General features: G+C 35.2%; 1 protein-coding gene across 5 annotated transcripts in view; it reads left to right on the top strand.

The window, feature by feature from the left end:
- Nucleotides 1–23,628, top strand: part of RALGAPA2 (Ral GTPase activating protein catalytic subunit alpha 2) — a 284,872-nt gene that overhangs the window by 126,118 nt on the left and 135,126 nt on the right. For all 5 annotated transcript variants that reach the window (XM_036229723.1, XM_036229721.1, XM_036229724.1 and 2 more), the window contains 3 exons: nucleotides 9,315–9,508; nucleotides 10,318–10,416; nucleotides 10,651–10,806. In XM_036229723.1, coding sequence (XP_036085616.1) covers nucleotides 9,315–9,508; nucleotides 10,318–10,416; nucleotides 10,651–10,806 — 449 coding nt within the window. The remainder of the gene's footprint in view (nucleotides 1–9,314; nucleotides 9,509–10,317; nucleotides 10,417–10,650; nucleotides 10,807–23,628) is intronic.

Below are 23,628 nucleotides of genomic sequence, written 5' to 3'. Positions count from 1 at the left end.
ATTTGGTCATAAGTGCCTATTTTACCAATTACCAAGATTTAGTTAATGGCTAAAATCCTTTGCATGTTTGCAGAGTTATAAACTTTATATTAATCTGTTAAAATCATATATATATTTGGAGAAAGTTAATTTATTTGCTTTCAAGGGTTCCCAGTTTAATAAAAAAAATTGTAAATGTCCCTTTGCCATTTAGTAATAATTAAATGAAAAGATACTAGGCTAGCATGCTAGTTTACTCATGAAAAAGAAAATAAAACTAAATATTTGGTGTTTTTAGGGTGAACATGAAATTTTCTGAAATCTCTCAAATCCCATTTTTAATTAAATACTGCCTCATTGTAGAACCATCTACATGTAAAATGTCAGCATCTGTTCTGTTACTTATGCCACGAGTAGAATAATTTTGGGTAAAAACATTTCAACTCATTAAAAAAATTTTGTCATGGTAATATTGAGTGTGCCATCATTTCAAATACTTCAAAAAGATTCACCATATTTTGATAATGTTGGGAAGTCACCTAAGATTTTATCATTGAGGTATAAATTTCTCAGAGAGCAAAATAGTATTGAAGCATTTTACACATGGAGTCCTTTCATAACTGAGAATGTATTAGGTGGCAGGTGCTATGAAATTGCAGGTGATGAGGTGCCTGGTCTATGTTTACTTAGAGTTGATACTCAAGCACAGGTCCAGGGTGATTGGAATGCTGGGGCTAATTCCTGTTTTGGATGGCTACATATTTGGGGTTGGGGTAGGGGATGCAACAAAACTATAAATCATCTAATCCCCTTACATTTTTTACCTTTCAAGGGATTAAAGACATCATGGCATTTTTCATGGGAAAAATAAATACCATATTATGCTGTGTCTTCACTTGGGGACTTACGTTGATTTATAAACATTCATTAAAGCTTCAGCATACCTTCTCATACTGACAGATGCTTGGTATTACACTTACCTTACAGATTAAACATTAGGAGGATGAGTCTCTCTTCAGAGAACTTAAGAGGCCCATAATTAGCTTTTTGTCCTCTCTAACTCCTGTCTTTTAGATATACTGTTTAAGAGTTCCATTTTGAATTGGATCTTTACTTTTTATTGTGTCTCCTCAGTAGAGTATGATACTTATGTGGGAAATATAGATGAATTTTTCCTCTAAGAAGTAACAGTGTTCCTGTTTGGATAAGGCTATTCCTTGACACGGTGTGCCATCCTTATTAACTCTTTTCTTTCGATGTCTTGGGATCTTTTAATGTCTAGTATTAGATAGCTGTCTTGGGTGCAGTGTTGGGGGAACATAGACCATTCATGGATCTGCCATGACTCCTTGTCAGATTCACTCCTTGCTTCTTATTGGTTCCTGTCATTCCTCTACTTGACTTCCTTATATCCACAAATGGTGCTTCAATTTCTTGGATTAGATAGGCCTTAAAAACACTAACACCATATATACTCAAAATGACACACGGGGGAATTGATAATTACCTAGAAATCAGTTTCCCTTTGTTTGTTTAGAAAATTTGTGAGGAATAGAACTTTGAGAATATTGTGTTAGTAACAAATGGTGTAAGAAAATAAAGAAAGGGGATTAGTGTTGGAGATGGAACACAACTTTTAAAACTCTGCAAAGATTCAAGAGAAGCACAGCAAAGAAGATACAAATTAAGTAAATAAATACATTGATAGATAGGAAGAGAGACACATGTCTAGTTATCCATATGTCAGTCACATTAAAGTAGGAAACATTTATTAGTGACAGCAGTAATTCTGAATTTATATGAACTTCATAGCCCCCAGATATATAAAGGAAAATTTGACAGAATTATAAGGAACTACTGATAAAGCCATATTCATAGTAGAAAATTTTAATATCAACTAAATAATTGATAAGTTAAGCAAAATAATTAGAGAAGACTTACTTAATACCGTTAATCTTGATTGAATGGAAATATTTGTGTGTTGAATGGAGATATTTTGTACGTACATATATATATATAAAATTTTGAACTTAATTAAAATATACAGGTGATTTTTTAAAAGTACATGAACTTTTACAGAAATTGACAAACTAGATCTTTAAGCAAGTCTCAGCAAATGTCATGATTTGAAACTATACTATCTTCTGTGAATATTATGAAGTAAATTAAGAACAAATGGATAATAAAAGAAAAATACATTAAGAAACTAAAAACTGCACTTCAAATAAATTGTCCAAAAATAAATTAAATTAGAAATTAGAAAATATTTCAAACTGATTTACAGTGAAAACTACATACCAAAAGTTCTAGAATGTAAGCTGAAGACTTATATAGAGGAAAATGTATAGCCTTAGATGTGTATATTAAAAGAGAAAAATATTGATCTAAGAGTCCTATTAAAAAATTAGGAAAAGAATGGCAGAATAATGTATAGATGTCAATAAAAAAGGAACTTAGAAAGCTAAGCACATACACAAATATGATAGAAAGCAATAGAGAAGGCAATCAAAAACCACTCTAAAAACATTAATAAAATCGATGAAGAAGCAAGATTGATCAAGGAAAAAATATTGGGGGTGATGAGGGGAACAGAACTACAAGAACTATATAAAATTTTAAAATAATATAGTTGGTTAATTTGAAAATATTTATAAAAATAAAGGACAATGACTTTTTACTGAAATTTCAAATAAAGAAGAAACTCTTTCCCAACTGGTTCCAGACACTAGAAGGACAGAAAGCTTCCTAACTTCTGTTATCTAATCTGTGTTACCTTTATAATGACATCAGATAGAGTGCATATTAAAAAAGGAAAATTAGAGTCCATATTACTTAAAAGCATATAAGCAAAAATCCTATATAAAGCATTAGCAAACAAAATCCAAGAATATTGGGAATGGATCATATATCAAAGCTAAGAGTAGTTCATTCCAGGAATAGAAATACAAAATAAAAAGTTAATCGTGAGAAAAACATTACACAAATCCCAATTAAAGAACATGCTACAAAATATATGATCACTGCTCCTCAAAACTGTCTATGCCATCCAAAACAAAGTCTGAGAAACACAGCCAAGAGGATGCTTAGGAAACAGGACAATTAAATGTAATGTGATATCTTAGATGGAATCCTGGAACAGAAAAAAGACATTAAGTTAAAAACTAAAGCAAACTGAATAAGTGTGGACTTTCTAATAATGTTTCAATATTGGTTCATTAATTTTAACACATGTACCATACTTATGTAAGATGTTAGTAATAGGGAAAAGTCAATGTGAAGTATATGAGAACTCTCTATACTATCAATGATTTTTTATAAGTCTGAAATTATTAAAAAATCTAAGTATGTTTTTTAAAAAGTAATTCAGGAAAAAATGTCAAATAGAAAATAAGGGCATTAAAACTAAACAAAAGTGATAAAACGAAAATATCAAATAAGTGACTTTTAAAAGTGGGCTAAAGAAATGAGTGACAAAGACATTTTAAAAATTATATTAATACATATGCAGTCAGAATAGAATGGACAAACACAAATAGCCCCAGTAGAACCAACTTATTTTTTGAAAAATGAAAACCAAAAGGTTTTATTTTCAAAGTCAAAGATGAAAGTATTTAAGACCTCTTTGGTATTCTTTAAAACATTTTTTTATTTTTCAATTATAATTGACATACAATATTAGTTTCAGGTGTGTGACATAGTGATTAGACATATATCTTACAAAGCGATCACCCCAATGAATCTGACATACACATACTATTATAATATTATTGACTATATTCTCTGTGCTGTACTTTACATCCCCATGACTGTTTTGTCACCACCAGTTTGTACTTCTTCAGCCTTTCCCCTTTTCCCCCTACCCATCAGCGCCTCTCCCATCTGACAAAATGTTCTCTGTATCTATGAGCTTGTTTCTGTTTTGTTCTTTTTTTTTTATGTGGATGTTATCATTCCACATATAAGTGAAATGATATAGTATTTGTCTTTCTTTGTCTGACTTATTAGTGTAATACCTGCTAGGTCCATCCGTGTTATTGCAGATTGCAAGATTTCATTCTTTTTATGGCTGAGTAATGTTCTATTATATATATGTACCATTCTTCGTTATCCGTTCATCTAATGATGGACATTTAGGTTGCTTCCATATTTTGGCTACTGTAAATAATACTGCAATGAATATATATATGCACATGTCTTTTCAAAGTAGTGTTTTGGGTTTCTTTCAATTAATACTCAGAAGCGGAATTATGGAGTCCTTTGTCTCTTGATACAGCTTTGTTTTAAAGTCTATTTTGTCTGGTATAAATATTGGTACCCCAGCTTTCTTTTTTTCCTTTCTGTTTCCATTTTCATGAAATGTCTTTTCCATTCCTTTACTCTTAGTTTGTGTGTGTCTTTGATCTGAAGTGAGTCTCTTGTAGGCAACATATGTAAAGGTTTTATGTTCTTATTAATTCAGCCACCTTATGTCTTTGGATTGGAACATTTAATCCACTTACATTTAAAGCAATTATTGATGTATAATGTATTGCCATTTTATTATTCACATATTTAATCTTTTTCTTTTTCTTCTTAAAGAAGTCCCTTTAACATTTCGTAATACTGGTTGGGTGATGATGAACTCCTTTAGCTTGCTCTTGTCTGGGAAGCTCTTTATCTGTCCTTTGATTCTAAATGATAACTTTTCTGGGTAGAGTAATCTTGCTTGTAGTTCTTACTTTTCACCACTTTGAATATTTCTTGCCTAACCCTTCTGGACTGCAATGTTTCTGTTGAGAAATCAGTTGACCGTCTTATGAGAGCTCTTGTGTAGTAACTAATTGGTTTTCTCTTGGTTGCTTTTAAAATTCTCTCTTTGTCTTTCACCTTTGGCATTTTAATTATTATGTGTCTTGGTGTGGGCCTCTTTGATTTCATCTTGTTTGGGATTCTCTGTGCTTCCTGGGTTTGTATGTCTCTTTCCTTCACCAGGCTAGGTAGACGTTTCCTGTCATTATTTTTTCAAACAGATTTTTAATTCCTTGCTCTCTCTCTTTTCCTTCTGATATCTCTATGATGTTAATGTTGATATACTTGATGCTGTCCCAGAGGCCCCTTAAATTTCTTATATATTTGGATTTTTTTTTTCTTTTTGCTATCCTGATTGGATGTTTTTTGTTACCTTATCTTACAAATTACTGATTTGATCCTCTGCTACATCTAAACATCTAATCTTTCTAATGTATTCATTTCAGTTACTGTATTCTTTTATGACTGGTTCTTTTTTATGTTTTCTATCTCCATTTTTATGTTTCCTATCTCTTTGTTGAAGTTCTCACCAAGATCACTATAACCAGTGTTTTGAACTTTGGTAGATTGTCTCCATTTTGTTTAGTTTTTTTCTAGAGCTTTTTTCTCTTCTTTCATTTGGGACATGTTTCTTTGTTTCCTCATGTGGCTGCCTCCTTATGTTTGTTTTTATATATTAGGTAGAGCTACTCTGTCTCCAATCTTAGTTGAGTGGCCTTATGTAGTAGGTATCCTATGGGGCTCATTGGCACAGTCTCTCTGGTCACCTGGTCCAGATACTCCAGGTGTGTTTCTTGTGTGGGTCATGTGTGCCTACCTGTTATAATTGAGCCTTGATTGCTGTTGACATATCTGTGGGAAGGATTAATCTTCAGGCTAATTAGTCATGAGGACTGGCTATGACTATAGTGAAGAAGCTGTTGTGCAGAGGCTGACTCTACAGTGCAGGATTTAGTTTAGCAGGGCTCTGGTACCTGCTTAGTTTGCCCTTTGGGCATGTTGTTTGTGGAGATAGTTAGGTGATTCTCTGGTGTTGTCAGAAGCTAGCCACTGGGAATGTTGGATTGGGGACCTTTTGGGAGGGGCTCTCGTGCAGGCCAAGGTCAGCTGCTGCCTGTGCCCTGCCTGTGGCCACTTGGTATGTGCTACAAAGTCATCTACAGGCAGTTGCCACTTGTGCTGGGCTTGGAGGTGCCCGGGAGAAGGAGTTGCCACTTGCACTGGGCTCGGAGGTACCTGGGAGAAGTTAAGCTGTAAACTGAGGCTGGTTTCCACTAGTGCAGGGTATAGGGCTACTTAGAAAGGGGTATAGGGCATGCTAAGCCAGATGCTGCTTGTTTTTGGTTTATGTACTCTCTGAGCAGAAGAGAGTCTTCTTCCTGGAATACGAGTTCTAGAAAAAACAAATCAATCTCTCTCTCTCTCTCTTCCCCCTCCTTTCTCCCCACTTTCCCTCCCCAATCCCCTCCCCCCCATTTCCATTCCATCTCCATCTCCATCTTTCTATCTATATCTATGCTTAAAGATCTTTGAGAGTTTTTAAGAAGGTCCACAACATGAGCCAAGACAGGCTGTTTGTATGGAAAGCCACTGGAAGCAGCTTGGTGGGCATGCTAGTTGGGCAGTGTGGGGTCTCAAGAAGTAACCAGGGTGAGATGAATGGTGTTTGCCAGGTAGATAGAGACTCAGACTTGTTTACTGCCTGTACCTGCAGGCCGGGTTTGGGGAGGGCTCAACAAAATAACAATGGCTTCTGCTAGCACTTCTGTCTGGGAGAAAGCTGCCCCTCCAGCCCTCTCCCTGAAGCCAGACAAGTCAGTTCCTCATGTATATACCTGACGCCTTTCGAGCTGCTGTCCCACTGTTGGAGCTCAGAGCAAGTGAGTCTGTTAGCAAGTAAGTTCATGTATGGGCCCTTTAAGAAGAACATCTGGGACTCCAGCAGCTCCTTGTCTCACTCAGCCACAATCTATACTGGTTTTCACAGCCAGAAGGTATGGGGCCTTCTCTTCCCAGCATTAGAACTCTGGACTGGGGAGCCCGGTGTGGGGCTGGGACCCCTCGCTCCTCAGGGAGGACCTGTGCAACTGAGATATCTCTCCCTATTTTTTAACCACCACATGTGGGTATGGGACCAACCTATTCCAAGTCGCCACCCCTTTTACCAGTCTTGAGATAGCTTCTTTTGTATGTCCTTAGTTACAAGACTTCTGTTCAGCTAGACTTCAGGCGATTCTCATTGATGGTTGTTTTGTATTTTAGTTGTAATTTTGATGTGGTTTTGGGAGGGTGCAAGCACAGCATTTACCAACTTACTCCTCCATCTTGACTAGAAGCTGTAACCCACTTTTAGAAGTCACAGATAGGTGATGTATAGGACTTGGCAGATCTGAGAACATAAAATCCTTTGTCAGTAGTGGAGAAAGCCAGGAAGCAACCTGACTTTGATTATTATAAGTTTCCTAAAAGGGTTAGAAAATTTCCTACACAATGTAGGTATGGAAATAGAAGGTAATGATAGAGCTTAAAACATGAAGACTGTAAGTGTATTTAAGAAGTAGTTAGAACCTCACAACAGAAAGTGGAGAGAGTAAATTAGTTGGTTCTGGCTTGGAGTCACCAATGCATGGATGAATATAGAGGTACTATCTTGGAGACAAAGGAACTAAAGGTTTACATACCCACTGATAGAAGAGTCTTCCTCTTAGAATTTGAATTCTAGAAAAAAAAACTTAAAATGTCGTTTGTCCACCCGTCCTTCCTTCCATCCATCCATCTATCCATCCATCCATCCATCCACCCATCCATCCATGTATATGTGAGGATCTCCAAGAATATGGTGAAACCCACCAAAGACCATGTCTGTGGACTAAGCTCCCATTCAGCATTTTCGTAGCCCAATTATTTGAAGTTCTCTAGTATGAAAATATGAGTCAGATATAAGAGTATGAGGGTGGAGTAGGGTGGAACACATCTTAATAGAAGAGACTACAAAAAGAGAATTTTAAAACTATGTATTATGTGAAACAAGGGCCAACAATATAAAAATATACAGAGAGTACAAGAAAGAAGTTCTGCATAGTAAAAATATGACAGTAGAAATAAAATCAAGCCAACAGAAGGACAGGAAGTTAAAGTTGGAGTTCAAATATAATAAAAATCAAAAAGATGGGAAATACGAATGGAAAGTTATGAAACTTAAGACCTGTGAGATATCGAACCTTAAATAGGAAGTTGAGAAAGAGAAAAATTAGGGAAGGGAATTATCAATGAAATAATTTTAAAAATTCCTCAAAATCGAGTATTATAGCTGAAAGGATCTAATGAATGCTAAATACAGTGCATGAAAATAAAGAATACCAAGACACATTATGAGTCTTCAGAATATTAGGTGCAAACACAGGATACTAAATTTTTCCAGAATTAGTAAGTTTTCATAAAAAAACATTTCAAATATCAGAATGCTACTGACTTTAAAATTACAAAGTAAACTATTGGAAAGTGTAGCAAAGCATTTCCAACACAGAATTCTATACCTAGCCAAACTATAAATTATAAGTCAGGGCCAAACACTTTCAGATATGGAAGGACATGCCTCTTTCTCCAGGAGTCACTAGAAAATATGATACACAAAAGAAAGAATAAACAAATGTGTGCCGTTTTGTGGTTCTGGACTTACAAAAGAAAAATATAAACATATGTTCACACAAATACCTATATATAAATGTTTATGGTAGGTTTATTTATAATCACTAAAAATAGGAAATTATCCAAATGTTTTTCAACTGGTGAATTGATAACAAAATATGACACATCCATAAAATGGAATATTAGTTTTCAATAAGAAGGAACAAACTGATGCACACATCCATAGGGATGAATCTCAGATGCATGCTTAGTGAAAGAAACATTTTTTTAGACAGAAAAGCTACAATACTGTAGGATTCCATTTATATGACATTCTGGAAAAGGCAAAACTATAGGGACAGAAATAGCAGTGGTTGTCAGGGCAAAGAATAGGAGGAGGAGACTGACTATAAACGGGCACTTTTGTGATGAGGCTCTTCCATATCTCAGTTATGGTGGCAGTTTAAGGTGACTGTTACATCATTGTGTATACATTTCTCAAAACACCTTGAATCTAAAAAGATAATATTTATTGTAAGCCAGTTATACCCCCAATAAACCTGTTAAGAGTAACAACCACTGCAAATGTCACTTCAGCAATAAGGCCTTTGTTGGCCACCTATTTTTCATGGGCCTGTTCCCTACCCATTCTACTCAAGTTCTCTTTCCCCTCCCCTCCTTTAGAAAACTCTTAGAAGAATTTCTAAGAAGTGTTTTGTCATCTTTAGGTTGTTGCCCTTTTAGTCTGATCCTGATTTTATATCCTTTCGAATTTTCAGCTATTTTATACCTTTCATCTTAATTATTTTACTCTGAATACAAAAATTTTCAAGCATAGGCAATTTTCATTAAAGAAAAAAAAGCTCTAATGATGAAATCAAGATTGTGTTTCTAGGGTTAACACATGTTTTTCTCCATAGATAGCAGCGAATGCCTTGCAGATGACTGTAGTATAATTGCTGGCGGGAACCTCACTGGTTGGCACCCAGACTCTGCCGCTGTGTTGTGGCGAAGAGTCTTGGGAATCCTCGGAGATGTAAATAATATTCAGTCACCCAAAATCCACGCCAAAGTTTTTGGCTACCTATATGAACTCTGGTACAAACTAGCAAAGGTACGTCTTGCTATGTTACTTTTTATTCTAATATGTGAAAATTGACTTATCTTTTAACATGAAAACTATGTTGCAGTTCACTACTGAACATATTCTGGAACAAAAATTAGGTGTTTATACAAAGTATGATTATCAAAAATAAATAACACTTATACTTTGGTTATCTAATAAATGCAGAAGAGTTATTTAATGTATAAGTAGAATATTACTATAATATATTAAGAATAGGTTATTATTCAGTAATTTTAATTACTCTATAAAAGTGGTACTGGTTTTATTGTACAAAATTTGGAAAATGTAGGACAATATTAAGAACATTAACTTCACTATCCCACAAGATAACCAATAGTAATATATAGTCTTATTTCTAGGGGTAAACACATTTTTACAAAAGTTGAATCTTAGAGTATGTACAATTTTCATTCTGGTTTTTGTTTTTGTTTATTACATACATTTTCCCCATGTTACTAGATTTAAAAAAAAGAAAAATGAAAAAACATGATCCATGTTTATGCAATGTAACTTGTTGAACCATTCTTTTTCATTTGGAGTTCAGGACCTCTCCAAGCATTAGGAAAAACAATGCCCTGGTTTTGTATTAAATCTAAAACCACATACAGTAAGTTAGACATAAAATTCAAAGGACAATAGATCTCACCAAAAAAAAAAGAAAACTTGTAAATATTGTGGGTTTTCACTCAACTTTTAGGAATTGAATTGGAAGCAGCTATTTGACAATGGAACACTAGTGAAATATCATTGGGATAAACTGTCTTGCCTTTCCTAAAATTTTCCTCTTTCTGAATTAGATACGGGATAATCTAGCAATAAGCCTGGATAACCAATCTTCTCCATCTCCTCCGGTCTTGATCCCACCACTCAGAATGTTTGCATCATGGCTATTTAAGGCAAGTGGATATGTGTTTATTCCTTTATTGTAATTTCCTCTTCCTTTTTGAAATTGAGTTTTAAAAATGTAATTGCCCAAGACTGCATGTTTTGAAGACAGACAGGGTCTTACTAAAGCCAATATGTCCCACATCTCCATAAACAACTCTTATGGAAAACTGAGAAGTAAATGAAATGTCGAAATGCTGTGCATCTGGAGTTGATTAAATCTTTAAACATCATCTCCTTGGCAGGCGACAACATTGCCAAATGAATATAAGGAAGGCAAACTACAAGCCTACAAACTGATCTGTGCCATGATGACCAGACGCCAGGATGTTCTGCCAAACTCAGACTTCCTGGTGCATTTTTACCTTGTGATGCACCTGGGATTAACCAGCGAGGATCAGGTATTCTGTGACTTCTTTATCATGGTAGCCCATTATTTGGAAAGTGCATATCACTCTTTGCATTTTAAATTGAGATTGATGAGAATATATCAGAAATGTTAAAATTCTCAGTAGTTTCAACAATTTTACACATGGTAACATTGATCTTTCAAAAATGTAAATCAGATTTTATCACATCCTTGCTCCTCCCCACTGATTCTGCATTGCACCAACCAAATTTAAATATTATTCTATGGCCTATACAGTTTAATATGATCTAACTTCTTCCTATGTTGTCAGTCTCAAAAATGCTATTTCAACCATTTTTTCTTGGGATTCTTCATTAGATTTTGTTTAAAAAAAATGATTCTGGTCATTTAAAAATGTTTGAAAACTATGGTTTTAGGAATTAGGATGTTTTTTTGGAAGACCTCACCCATAAATTAGGGTCCTGACATTTCTTTATAAGGAATTATTTTAATTTCTTCCACAAAGAAATATAATTGATGGTTAAGTTAAAACAGAAAGGCCAAAGGAGCCACCTGCGACAGTCCCTCCTTGCAGACCCAGGGTGTACAGTGTGGGATGTGTCAGTCCCTGGACTTCCTTCCTTGTGGAAGTCCCCTGCCAATGGACAGAGGATGAATAGAGGCACAGGATCACTCTGACTCTTGATTTGCTGTCTGAATATAAAGTATACAGGTGATGTGATTGGTTTGTATTTCACAGAGATTATTCTGAACTCTGGAGGATGGATTTAAAAATGTGACAGTGGTAGCAAAGAATAAAAAAAGGCTGGGCCTGCAGACAGGGAGATTAATTAGAAAGTGGTTAAATGAATATAGATATTTAAAATGATGAGAACTAAGAAGGAATAGGAAAGATTCAAAAAATTTTAAGCATTTAATTTTATCACTAGGTCGTCTTGACCAATTAGAGGTATGAGGAGTGTTTCAGAGTTTACCCTTTAAGTTGTGGATACTTATCAATGAACTTGAATCATTCATATACTACAAGAAGCCATCCTGTCTGTATTTCTTTTGTTCTTTATAAATGTAGAAGAGTTATTTAATTTAATGAATAAGTAGAATTAAAGAATTAAAGAATAGCCTATAGTAGTAGTATTCAGTAATTTTAATTACTCTTTATAAAAGTGATACTGGCTTTATTGTACAAAATTTGGAAAATGTAGAAAATACTCAGACAACTATTATCATCTCACAGAATGTTTGATGCAGACACACAGAACTTTTAATAATCCTAGGATACATGTAGGTCATTCTCCTGATTAACCAGTTTTTCTTTGTTGCTTCGGAATGCACTTAAACCTTCTCAACCGTTAGGCCCTAGTTAAAAATCTTGCAATATATTCCCTGATACACACTTTGAGCTTTAATCATTAAACATTTATTAGCCATATTGACTACTGAGTTGTCAGATTTGCTCCAATTTCAGCAGTGTATAAAGGTCGTGTATATATCAGGCTGGACTTAGACCCATAGTCTCATTTATTTCCCAAATAAATATAGAAATAGGGATGTGAAAGTAAACTGTTTGTGCTTTGTGCTTAGATATTTTGCAGCCGTCATTGCAGGTGAAAGCATCTTTTACAGAATGATGTAACTCAGAGCAGGTAGAAGATTAAGGGGTATAAATAGGCAAGAGAATTAACTCTCACAGATAATAATGAGATCCCTCAGTGACAGCCAAGAGAGGAAGGTTTAGTTAACAGCAGTACTTGAAAGCAGTGTTTTGCTAAGATGTTGCAGGAAAAAAATTTACTTGGAATTAATAACTGTAGAATTTTTTAATTTAATAAAAAATATTTGAAGTCAGCAATAAATGCTTAATATTCCTAACATATAGGTTTGAGTTTAGAATCTTTCTATTTTAAAGTGTGTTGGAGTGAAAATAAAACTATAAAATGAGATAAAATGAGTATATTATAACATTTGAGAACCCAAAACATTATTTCGAAAAATAGAGTTTACGGTATAGAAAAAGGAACTTTCAAATTTTATACCTAAAATTATTTTCTCATTTTAATGGATGCCATGTTTTCCGTTAAGTTTGATTTTTTGTTGTTTGTTGTAAAACATGTAAATCTTAAAATGTGGCCCATTGCCAGCAGTATTCCCAACGTCCAGACTTATAAGAAAAAACAGCAATATCATAAATCTCTATTTTATAATCTTATCGTTTAGGCCATTAGAAGCTTGAATTTTTTTTATGTATGTTTAATAAAATTGACTGTTTCGCTTTAACCTTAACGGTTATTGATATGTTTTAGCAACCCTGACTGTCTGCCAAACAGAATTACTCTCAATAAATGATTACTTTGCCAGAAGAAAATTATGCAGAAGATCTTCTACTGAAAGAAACTTTTCTCACTTAAGAAATATCTCTGGTAATTAGTTTAACTTGGGTCCATGTGTCTAAATAGATCATCGTAGTTGTTCCAGATCTCATATGCGCTTCTAGAAACACATGTAATGTTAATTATTAAAATAAAAGAAATTGTTTGCTGTAAATAATACAGTTAAATTCAAATTTTTAATTGGCAAACTGTGTACCTATGACTAGTACCATCTCAGGGCTCGTTTCTATGCTATGAGAGTTCTCAAAGAGCCACAATTTTATGTAGCGTGGCACTAAAAGACTTCATTCGTGCAGAGAGAACCTTATAATTTTTTTAAATTTTTAAATAGATAAGTAATAACAAATAATTTAAAATTTTTCTAATGTTTATTAGTTTTTGTCTTACAAATAAAATCCAAGGAGAATTTCCTCTTTTTTCCTCTGGGTGGCACACTTGTCTACACAACCTTCAGCTGTGTACAGGGACTACCACTAAGCTTTAAAATTGCCTCATGACTTAGAGCCCTGTGAGCATTATGGTGTGGCACAGTCATTATACAAATGTTTTCCTAAATCTGAGAGTATCAAAATTATATTAGTAGTGGCTAATAAAGTGTTGAATTTGAAATAAGCTCTAAAATTCTGTCTTTTTGTCTGCTTTTTTTTAATTAAAAAAGCTATTAGATATCTTACAGATTGTGTCCTATAATACAATCATGTAAAATCTTAGTTTTATATAATGTGATAGCAAATTATTTATGTAAACAAATATAGTTATTTCTATATTTAAAAATAATAATACATATATACTGAATAGTCAGAAATTAAATGTTACATCCCAAACCAACTGTTTTTGATATTGTTTGGACCAGTTTTAACTATTCTAATAACAATAATTTAATAGCTAAAAGAGTGATTTTTATCAAATCTGCATGTAGAAATTTTGGGAAATACAGTTCTTTCTTATTTTCATCTATAGCATTTTTCATCTATTCTATCAAATAGCATTTCCCACAGTGCAAATTTATAGTTTGTCCATATTAGAAAAATGCTTTGAAATAGCTTTATGTTTCCTATGAAGTTTTCAAAAATTGATCTTGTTACTAGTTTAAGAAAATAATTAGGATCATAAAGATTTTCAAAATAACTATAAACTATTAACAAAATTTGGGTGAATTGTGAGGCTGCAGAGCCTGCTGTGAAGGAGTCTTCTGCTTGGCTTTCTTCTGCCTGGCTACTTTGTGTCTGCTGGGCCAGCGGGGCAGAGGATCTTGTTTCCCCAGCACCCACAGTGCCAGACTGCTGGGAACTGTGTGAGGATGTCCCATTGATTCTTCCTTGCAATTCAGTTAGATAAATATCATGACCTATTGTGTAAATAAATAAGTAAGGGTCAAAAAATACTGAGAACTTTTGCCCACTGTCAGTCACATCTTTAAAAAGAAATGCTGTTAGAATTCATAGGCAAGTATGAATTATCCGCAGGGTAGTCTTTTTCATTGATTCACAGCTAACAATTTGGTCAAATAAACAGTCTTGGGTTGTATTCCTCTCTTCTGCCTTGTTTTATCTAGACTTTGGCCTTGGTCCCCCCACCTCAGAATCCTTATTGGAGTACCCTCCTGCATCCAACCTTTCCTTTCATAGTTGCCTTCCCAGTTCATCGCCATTTTTCAGCTCCTCTTTTAAAGCTGTTCCTGGTTCTTCTTAGGTTTTCCTAGTGCTTAAGCAGCTGTTCACCTCAGTCTTTCCCAGAATATTTGGACATGAAAGGAGTTATGATTTGGATTCATTAAAAACAGTTTTTATTAATTTCATCATTATTTAAAACATATGGAAAGATCAATATGTGTGAAATGGAAAAGGACAGTTGAGGAAAGGAATTTTATTTTTGTTTTTAAGAACTTATATCAAAGACTGGAAAGTTTTCTTTGCTTAAAATAAGTAAGTTATTTTTTAACAATGACTTACAGATTTAACATTTTAATGTAATTTGTCTGTTATACATCAAAGTTAAATTTCTTTTAAATGAAAAACTTACATTAATGCAGAATTATTATTGCAAATCTGCACGTAGAAATTTTGGGAAATGTAGTTCTTTCTTATTTTCATCTATAATAACCTATTGTATTTGCTAGCACACCAAAAAAGCATGAGGCCTGTCTCAGCTGGAGGAATATGTATTGTTCTGCCCTGAAGTAACAATCCAGCTACAAATCTGAGTCATGATATTATAAAGTTATGATACAGTATAATATAGTATGAAGTAATATAACAATTAAGAGCATGGATTTCAAAACAGCTTGTCTGAGCTCCAATCTTGGCTTTTCCCTTAATATCCAAGTCATTTGACCCCATTGTGCCAAAATGTAGGCAATTATAGTACCTACTTCAGAGAGTTGTTTGAAGAGTTTGATGAGGTAAAACATTTAATACACTCATTTCGGAGTCTGGACACAACAGCCCTCAGTAAGTGTGAGCCTTTGCAATATACCAGAGAGAGTGAAGAGGACAGCAACAACTTGAGTAACCAAATTATTTTATTTTTCTGATATCTTAAAATGTTTTTTTTTTCCTTCATGTATTTTCTTACCTTTGAACATAATGATTTGACTAAAAATGAACTACATATTTCTACTTCTGGACAGGCAAGAATTCTTTGGGGACGCCCAAAGAATTGTAGCATTTCAGAAAATATGGAGAAATAACCTCTCTCCATGTGTGGGTCAAATATAGTAATGGTATGTTTATTTAACCCTTGTGTGATTCAGAAACGTTTCTTGTGTGTCCCTGGCCGTTGGCTCACTTTCCACCCATTCCTCACCTCGCCCAGTGCGCCTTATGAATGATGGAAGCTAAAAAGCTGAACTCTGTGTGTCCCCAGCTCCTTGCAGCTGGGTCGACATCGACTCAGGTTCCATCTGGCAAAGGCACCTCCGTGGTGCTGGAAAGCTGACATAGGGAGTGGTCGGCAGCAGCTGTTGTGAAGTTCTGCTCAGGCACCTTTATCTCTGGCGGCAAGAGCAGGCAGTGGAGTCTCTGCAGGAACTGCTCTGTGGTGTGCCTGGGTGATTCTGCTTGTCACCTTGTTCCTGGGGGTAGAAGGTTCGTGCTTGGTTCCCTGGCACTTCCTGTGAGCCATCTAATGCCCTGATATAAATCCCTTTCCTCTTAATCTTAGCAGAGCAGATTCTGTTGTCCGAAGTAAAAACTTGGTTTTAGATGTTGACTACTCTGCAAGGTATTACGCTGGGCACTGGTGATACATGATCAACACTGGTTCATATTTCAACTGTTAAATGCACTCGGAGCATTTCTCCCCTCCCCCCCTTAATTTTGGTTATTTGCTTTGTAGCCAAGAATATTTAACTTGTTTTAGGAACATTTTGCTTTTGTTAACTTTATATTTTAATGAATCTTCTGCCACACCAGTGTTAAAGAAAAAAATAATTTTAAACATCATATATAGAGTAATATTTTATCATAGAAGTCAGATTAGTTCATGATTTTCTTAATGGATGTCACAACCTCCTCTCATGAGGTATATGATGGAATAATATAATAATAAACAGTCGTTTGTAAAAAGATCCCAAGGGGCCCCTCAGTGAGCTTAAGACTCAGCAGTGAGCTATGAAAGCAAGGTGCAGGGGTGATACTTGTAAATTGGCCATACCTGACTTTTTTAATAACCCCAGACAGCCTGTATCATGCAGTGATATGTAATAATTGCATCACCTTTTCTCAGACAAAGAATTGTTCTTCACTGAAAATTTAGACTTATTACTAGAACAACTATTTGTATTAGATACACATAAACATGAATATATTTAAGGTTAAATATAAATGAGTATTCAGTTTCAGAGAATGAAGAATTAAGGTGGCAAATTAGGGAACTTGTTTATCTCATATCCAAGGAAATCTAATAGATCTCTAAAGTGCTTACTCTGTACAGCAAGTTTTTTTTTTTTAAAAACCAAGGTTTGAATTAATGGGATTTTAATTCAGGACTCATAGAATAATGTGCATATGTATAAATTTAAAGGTCCAACTGATGTTTAGAGGATTAAATATTCACCTTGATATGTATCAGTAGAGAACTTAAGAAGGCTAACTTAAAAGCTTCATCTAAAAACAATTTTTTAAAAAACAATAGAGTCGTACAGTGAGTAAAAAATAGGACTAATTCCAGGCCTTATTCCTAAGGTTTTTAAGACTAGGGAAATGTATCTTCCAAGATTGTAGGATACGAAGTGGCTTTAAACATATACAACATTTGACTTTTATGATGACAAGCCTCATATTGGAAGTTAAAAGACCTGGGTGCTAGATTTAGCTTTGTCATGCACTGGACACTGGGACTTGCCTGGTCACAGGCGGCCAAGTGAATGAGCTGGACCAGAGGACCTCTAAGGCCCCCTCTTATTGAGTATTCTTGAATCCTCTGATTTATTTTTAGGCATTTTGTTATTAGGGTCACATCATTCTTTACTAAATATAGCAAAAGGTTTGATAAACTTTTCACGTGGAATATTTTTCCTCACTGTAGTAAAGACCTAATCAGGTTCTAAAGATATATACAGTAGTAGGAGGCACATAAATGAATATCTGTGATTTCCATCAATTTGTACAGAGAACCAAATGAGTGATACACATGTTATAGGAACTGCATTGTGTTGAATGCCCCTCTAGTTAAGTTGATTTGAAAGCAGCTCACAGGTGAGAGGGCATTTGAGCAGGAATTTCAAGGATAAATTGGATTTAGATGGTAGCACAAGAAGCAGGGTGGAATTTCACATGTCAAAGATATAGATTTTCTCAGGCCACGTTCAAGGAACAGTGACCATCGTGGTTTTGATTTAGTGTCAGATATGTGTGTGGAAATAATGTATGGACATGAATCCAGGCAGCACTGTAGAGAGCCTCGAGTCAGTCTTTTTCATCCCATAGATACTGGAAGCTGTTGAAAGTTTTTGAGCACAATACTCAGCATGACAAAAAAGTTTTTTAAGAAGCTTAAATCACAGTGGTTTTGCAGGGTGGATTATAATCAGCAGAGAATGTTCACAATAAGCACAGAAAAGGAAATTGTAGTAGCCTCGGGGCAAGGTAATGAGGGCCTAACAAGGACTGAGACACGAATGAATGAGAGAGAGAGAGAGAGAAAGAGAGAGAGAGAGAAAGAAATAAATACTTTGGACAGGTAAGATATAGTACTGCATGGTAAGTACCCTGAAAAGGTAGAGCCTCCTGGCACTACTCCCATTATCTCTCAAAGCAGAAGTCAATTCAGAAAAGCAAGAAGATGAATTGAGAAAAGGCGAGGGGCAAGGTAGGATGTGATCTCTCTCTTCACCATGGACTTTGTAGCACAAGGGCAGACTAAGCAGTATATGAAGGATACACCAAGGGGTGTCCCCAAAGAATTCTTGCCTATTAAGAAGTAGAAATATGTGGGAAAGATTTCCAGGTACATTTTTTCTCCACATAAGAGAACATACTTTCTAATTCTGTTGGAATTCAAACAGTTGCTGTGCAAACTATAAACATATTTATAGTTGTTAAACCAGAACTTCTAAAGGTCTTTGTTATTTTATGTTTTTGTTAGCTACTTAAACTATTTTTTGTTTTTGAAAGTAATTTGACATTAAAAAAGAAAACTTATTTTTCTTTTTTTAAAATTAATTATTTTTTATGGTGGCATTGGTTAACAAAATCTAATACAAAACTTATTTTTCCAATAATACAATTTTTATTAGTTTGAATTTACTTTATTCATTTTAATGGGAATATAAAAGTTTAAGCAATAAACAAAACTTTCAAGTTTGATTTAGGTAAGATGGAAGAATAATATTTATAAGGATTGGTGGTATACATCAACCGTCTCCTGACATATATCACTAAGTAAATGATGATTCTTATTTGCTTATTGTATAAATTCAGAGTGATAGCATGGAGCATCTATCATTAGTTAGTGTTATACCATCAAGCAACATCCAGTGCTTTCTGAATGTTTTCTATAATGTTCCATGAGAATATATAAGCCATAGTTAGTTGAAGTTTTATCAAAAAAAGTATTATAACTTTATTCAGCCACCAGTGGCTGTAAGACTTATGGTAGACAACTGCACCAGAATAATAAACTGGAAGGTTTTTTTTTTTAATTGTACAGCTGTGAAACCAATAATTATTTTTACTAAGCTACTGAATGAGCCCACTTACACCTAAATAAGGAAAGTAGAAATATGGAGAAGGTAATAGATAGTGGAGGTTTTGGTTATGAGGTTTAACACATGTGCAGTGAACTTATTACACAACTTTAGAAAGGGTAAGATGATGACATGGGAGGCTGATCAGGACAGGAAGCCTACCTGAGAGGCCAGACACTAGAGTTTGATTTGATTTTTCCTTTTGAAGTTAAAGGTGTAAAGATTTTCTTTCAAGTAAATGCTATCAGTGAAGAAGGTGAACTTTGTATATTTAGCTATAAGTGTTTAAAAAATATGTGCTCCATGAAATAAAGCATTAAAATGCAATGTACTGTCAAGTCAATATATGTGGAAAATTGAAAGATTTTGTTCTTAATGAACCGTTAACCATACGATATAGTGTATGCAGTGGGCTGCATTTTTCAATAGAGAAAATGTTCTTTTGCCCTGAGGTCTCTGGAAGGAGACTGTATAGTGGTGCCTTGCAAGGCCCAAGTCTTCAGAATCTTCCTTAGTAGACTCACTGGAGTATATGTTATCTTTTCTCAGACAGCAGGCATTCAATAAATGTATTGATTGATAGAAAATTAAGGAGAAAAAGGAAGACTTTAAACCACGTTTATTGCCTCATGAAGAAGAATGGGTGACCAAAGTAGCTGAGCTGGTTGAGAGTCTGGCTCCAACTATCAACTTTAAAGCAGGCATTAATTTTCTGTAGTGGTGAGCTAGCCAATGCTCATTACCCTGAAACAGTGATTCCTAGGATGCAAAGGGATTTTGCTACCTTCCTTTCTCTGGGGATACTGGGCAATGTCTGGAGACAATTTGGTTGTTACAAGTGGAGATTGGGGTGCTCTGGCATCTAGTAGATAGAGGCCAGGGATGTCGTTAAAGTTCCTACTATGTACAGGTCCACAACAAATAATTTACGATCTCAAGTAGGTTAAACTATACACAAGTGCTGCGGTCGAGAAACCCTGTTTTAGTAGATGACATCAAGGAGAAGAGGCAGATAATATAAATTATATGAGAAACTCAGCAATCAAAAAAAGTAAGAATGACTAGCTCTCTCAATTTAACCAAGGAAATTAAAACATATAAAAATTCAACCAGGGAGATTAGAGAGGCAAATGTTTTAGGTTGAACTATACAAAAATTGCCATTATCGAACTGTTTTTCCAAAAAGTGAGGATGCAATTTCATATGGTTCAACTTATAAAATTCTGCATTTATATTTTATAAATCAATTTAAGAAGTAAGACATGGAGTGCATTTGATTAATTTAGAGTCAACATGAAAAATATCTAAGATTTTGTCTGGAAGCCTAATCTGAATAAGTAATAGCCTGTACCTGCAAAGCTCGAGGCACTGTAAGACTGATTGGAGGCAGGGAGGGGTTCAGGGTGGCTCTGCTTCCCCCATGCACCTGCCCAGGTGGCTGAGAGGATGAAGAATGGTAAGAGAACAGCTTGCTTAGTGAAGAGCCAAGTCATGGGCAGATCATTGCTTTCTTCAAATGTCTAGAGCCCTGTCTGTGCTGGGGGAGGGGTCAGGCTGTCTTACTTCCAGAGCAGGGGCTGAGGGAAGACTCCAGCTCATCACTAGAGACACTTTCTAACCCAGCGTCCTGTTCAGATATGGCTGGTGAATGATTCGGGGTTTGTAAGCCTCTCAAACTTTAAAGTATCCATCTAAGGCTCTGTGGCATGGCTATCTCATGGCTGCATGGGTGAAATGGCCATCTACTTTCGATCTTAAGCCCTGGCCGTACGCTTAAAGCTCTGCATCCTCGAGTCAGTGACCACATAGCTTTTTTTGGCTTGAGCTTATTGCTTTGTGAAATGGAGTCATTGTGACTTTCTTTGGGGCCTTGGAAAGGTGAGGACAGTTAGGCCCTCAGTAGGTAGTGGTATGGTTACTGAAGAAGGGATTCTCTGTTGTTTGAAATGCCACTCGTTGACCTGCAAGATTATCTTTTCCCATTTAGAATTCTATGAAGGTTTTAAGAGAATTTTTATAAAGAAAAGCAGAGAGAGAGATGGTCTCTATTGGTATTTCAGATACTACTCTCTACTGAGGAGCAGGGATGCTTTCACTTCCATTTGGAAAGGAGTGATTTTGAATATAAGAGATTTTAAATGATAGCTATGGTTTATAATCCATAAAGGATAAGTTTGGATACAAGGAAATAGCATCAGGCAAAGCATTTTAAATTGCAAGTTTTGTTTCTGTGAGAAAGTGCTCTCCTTGTGAGAAATGATCTCTTTTTGTCTGTTGATTTCTTTTTAATATATAACAATAAGTGGTAGTGTGCTAATTACAAATTATTCAGCTATTAATGCTATTTACTGGAACTCATTTTAGAGAGAGCACTGTTTTCTGTAGAAACAATAACCAACAGCAGTTCTTTTGTTCTTCAATAGAAAAATATTCTTTGGTGTAGGTATTTGTGGACTAGAGAAACTTTAGCAAATGAGAACATTTTAGAAATAAAACATTAAAATTGAATACTTCCCCCCCCCCCATACTAGAGGCCTCCATTGAACATGTTCAGCATAATCCTTTTGTCAAGACCCAGTGCCTTCGTGTCACCTAGTTGCTTTTCTCTCCTGAGTCCCCATGGAGTACTGGCTGTCACACTGCAAGAGCCCTGTGCTCTTGATGGATCTTCACTCTGCATAGCTATCACCTATCTCTAAGAGGTCACTGCTGGAGGCACGGGTCATGCTTTATTCTGCCTCAAACTCCTCCCAACAGCAGACATGGTACCTGCAACCCAATCAACACTCAAGAAATTTGTCAACTTACTGTTAAGTGTTTTTGTATAAAATTATCAAAATGACTTTTATTTCACATTTTTATAATGAGTAGATTTAAAAATCAATTTAATTTTTAGTTTTAATTTTTAGTTGGTCCTTCAAAAATTAATATTTTGGGTAAGATCATGATTAAAAATACTGCTATAATTTAATAAAAGCAATGACTTATAGAGTTCTAAAATTTACAAAATGCTTTCAGGTCTCCTTTGCCTTTTATAACTGCACTGTGGGGTCGATTGCATTTCTATTCCCATTTTATAGATGTGAAATTGCTTGCTTGGGAAACGAAGTATCAGCCCAAGGTCAGATAGCCGATTAGTGGTATCTTTTTGGAAGTCTTATCTCGAAATACCTCCTCTTCCTACTTCCTTATCCCCTCCTACATCTACCTGAAAGCAATTTTGTTTAAAGAAAAAGGAAAGTACTTTTTAAGTCCCCCAAATGAATTTTATTATGTGTAAATTAAAAATCAAAATGTCAAATAGTTAATCCTAGAATTTGAAGCAATATGCCATTTGTCAACTCTTTAGAGGTCAATTAATTATTCTCGATGGTCTAATTGCTTACCTGTACTTATTTCCTTGTTGCTGTGGTGGGATTGCCATGTAATGGGCTCTCCATCATTTGATGGTCAAACCAGGTGATGTCTCAGGTTTTTTGATACTACTACTTTGTTAGTGGTTCTGGCCTGAATAAGGTTGACAGAGCTGGCTCCCTTTGGGATTTTTCTCTCAAATTTCAGCTATTCTTGGAAGCTCTTTGTCGAAATACAACTTAAATTACAAAAAAATAAAAAAATAAAAAATAATAATTCTGTTGCCCAAGCAGAAACTAAAACGGTACCTGTTGGTCTGTTCTATATAACTCATCCAGACCTTCATCCCACTTCGGTGGTATGGTCTGTACACCCCCAGAATTGAATGAGCACTGAATACACACACACACACACACACACACACACACACACACACACACACAATGAATACGTACACACGCACAACACAAAAATGTTGCTCATATGTGCAGATGGATACCTTTACTTTTAAGGAAACAAACTATAGAACATGCATTTTACATTAGCCTAGAATGAAAAGAATAAATAATAATCATATTCCAAAGTTTATTTCTCCTCTGCTGTGAGAATCCCCAGAAGACATGGGAAGCTGCAAAAGAAATAGCTTTTCTCCTTAACTTGTTTCTGGTCATAGGCTAGGAAACAGCCCAGCAGAACTCCATGCCACTGAGCAGGCTCACTCTAATCCAAAACTGAGAACCAGGTTTCCCAAATTCAGCAAGTAAAGAGGAACCATTTTTAAATGCAGTGGACACTAGTTTTAGCAGCGAAGCCCTAAAAGTCTTTCAAGCAGAGTTGAAGCTATTGTGGTTTCTCTAGTGATCACTTTGAGGGAAAAATAGATGTCTCGATTTCTTATTACAGTCCTGGGAAATTTCTTGGTGTT

This window comes from Rousettus aegyptiacus, unplaced genomic scaffold (genome assembly GCF_014176215.1).
Source record: "Rousettus aegyptiacus isolate mRouAeg1 unplaced genomic scaffold, mRouAeg1.p scaffold_m13_p_12, whole genome shotgun sequence".
Classification (NCBI taxonomy): domain Eukaryota; kingdom Metazoa; phylum Chordata; class Mammalia; order Chiroptera; family Pteropodidae; genus Rousettus; species Rousettus aegyptiacus.
The sequence above is the reverse complement of the archived record's forward strand: the minus strand, read 5'-3'. Positions and strand labels throughout refer to the sequence as shown.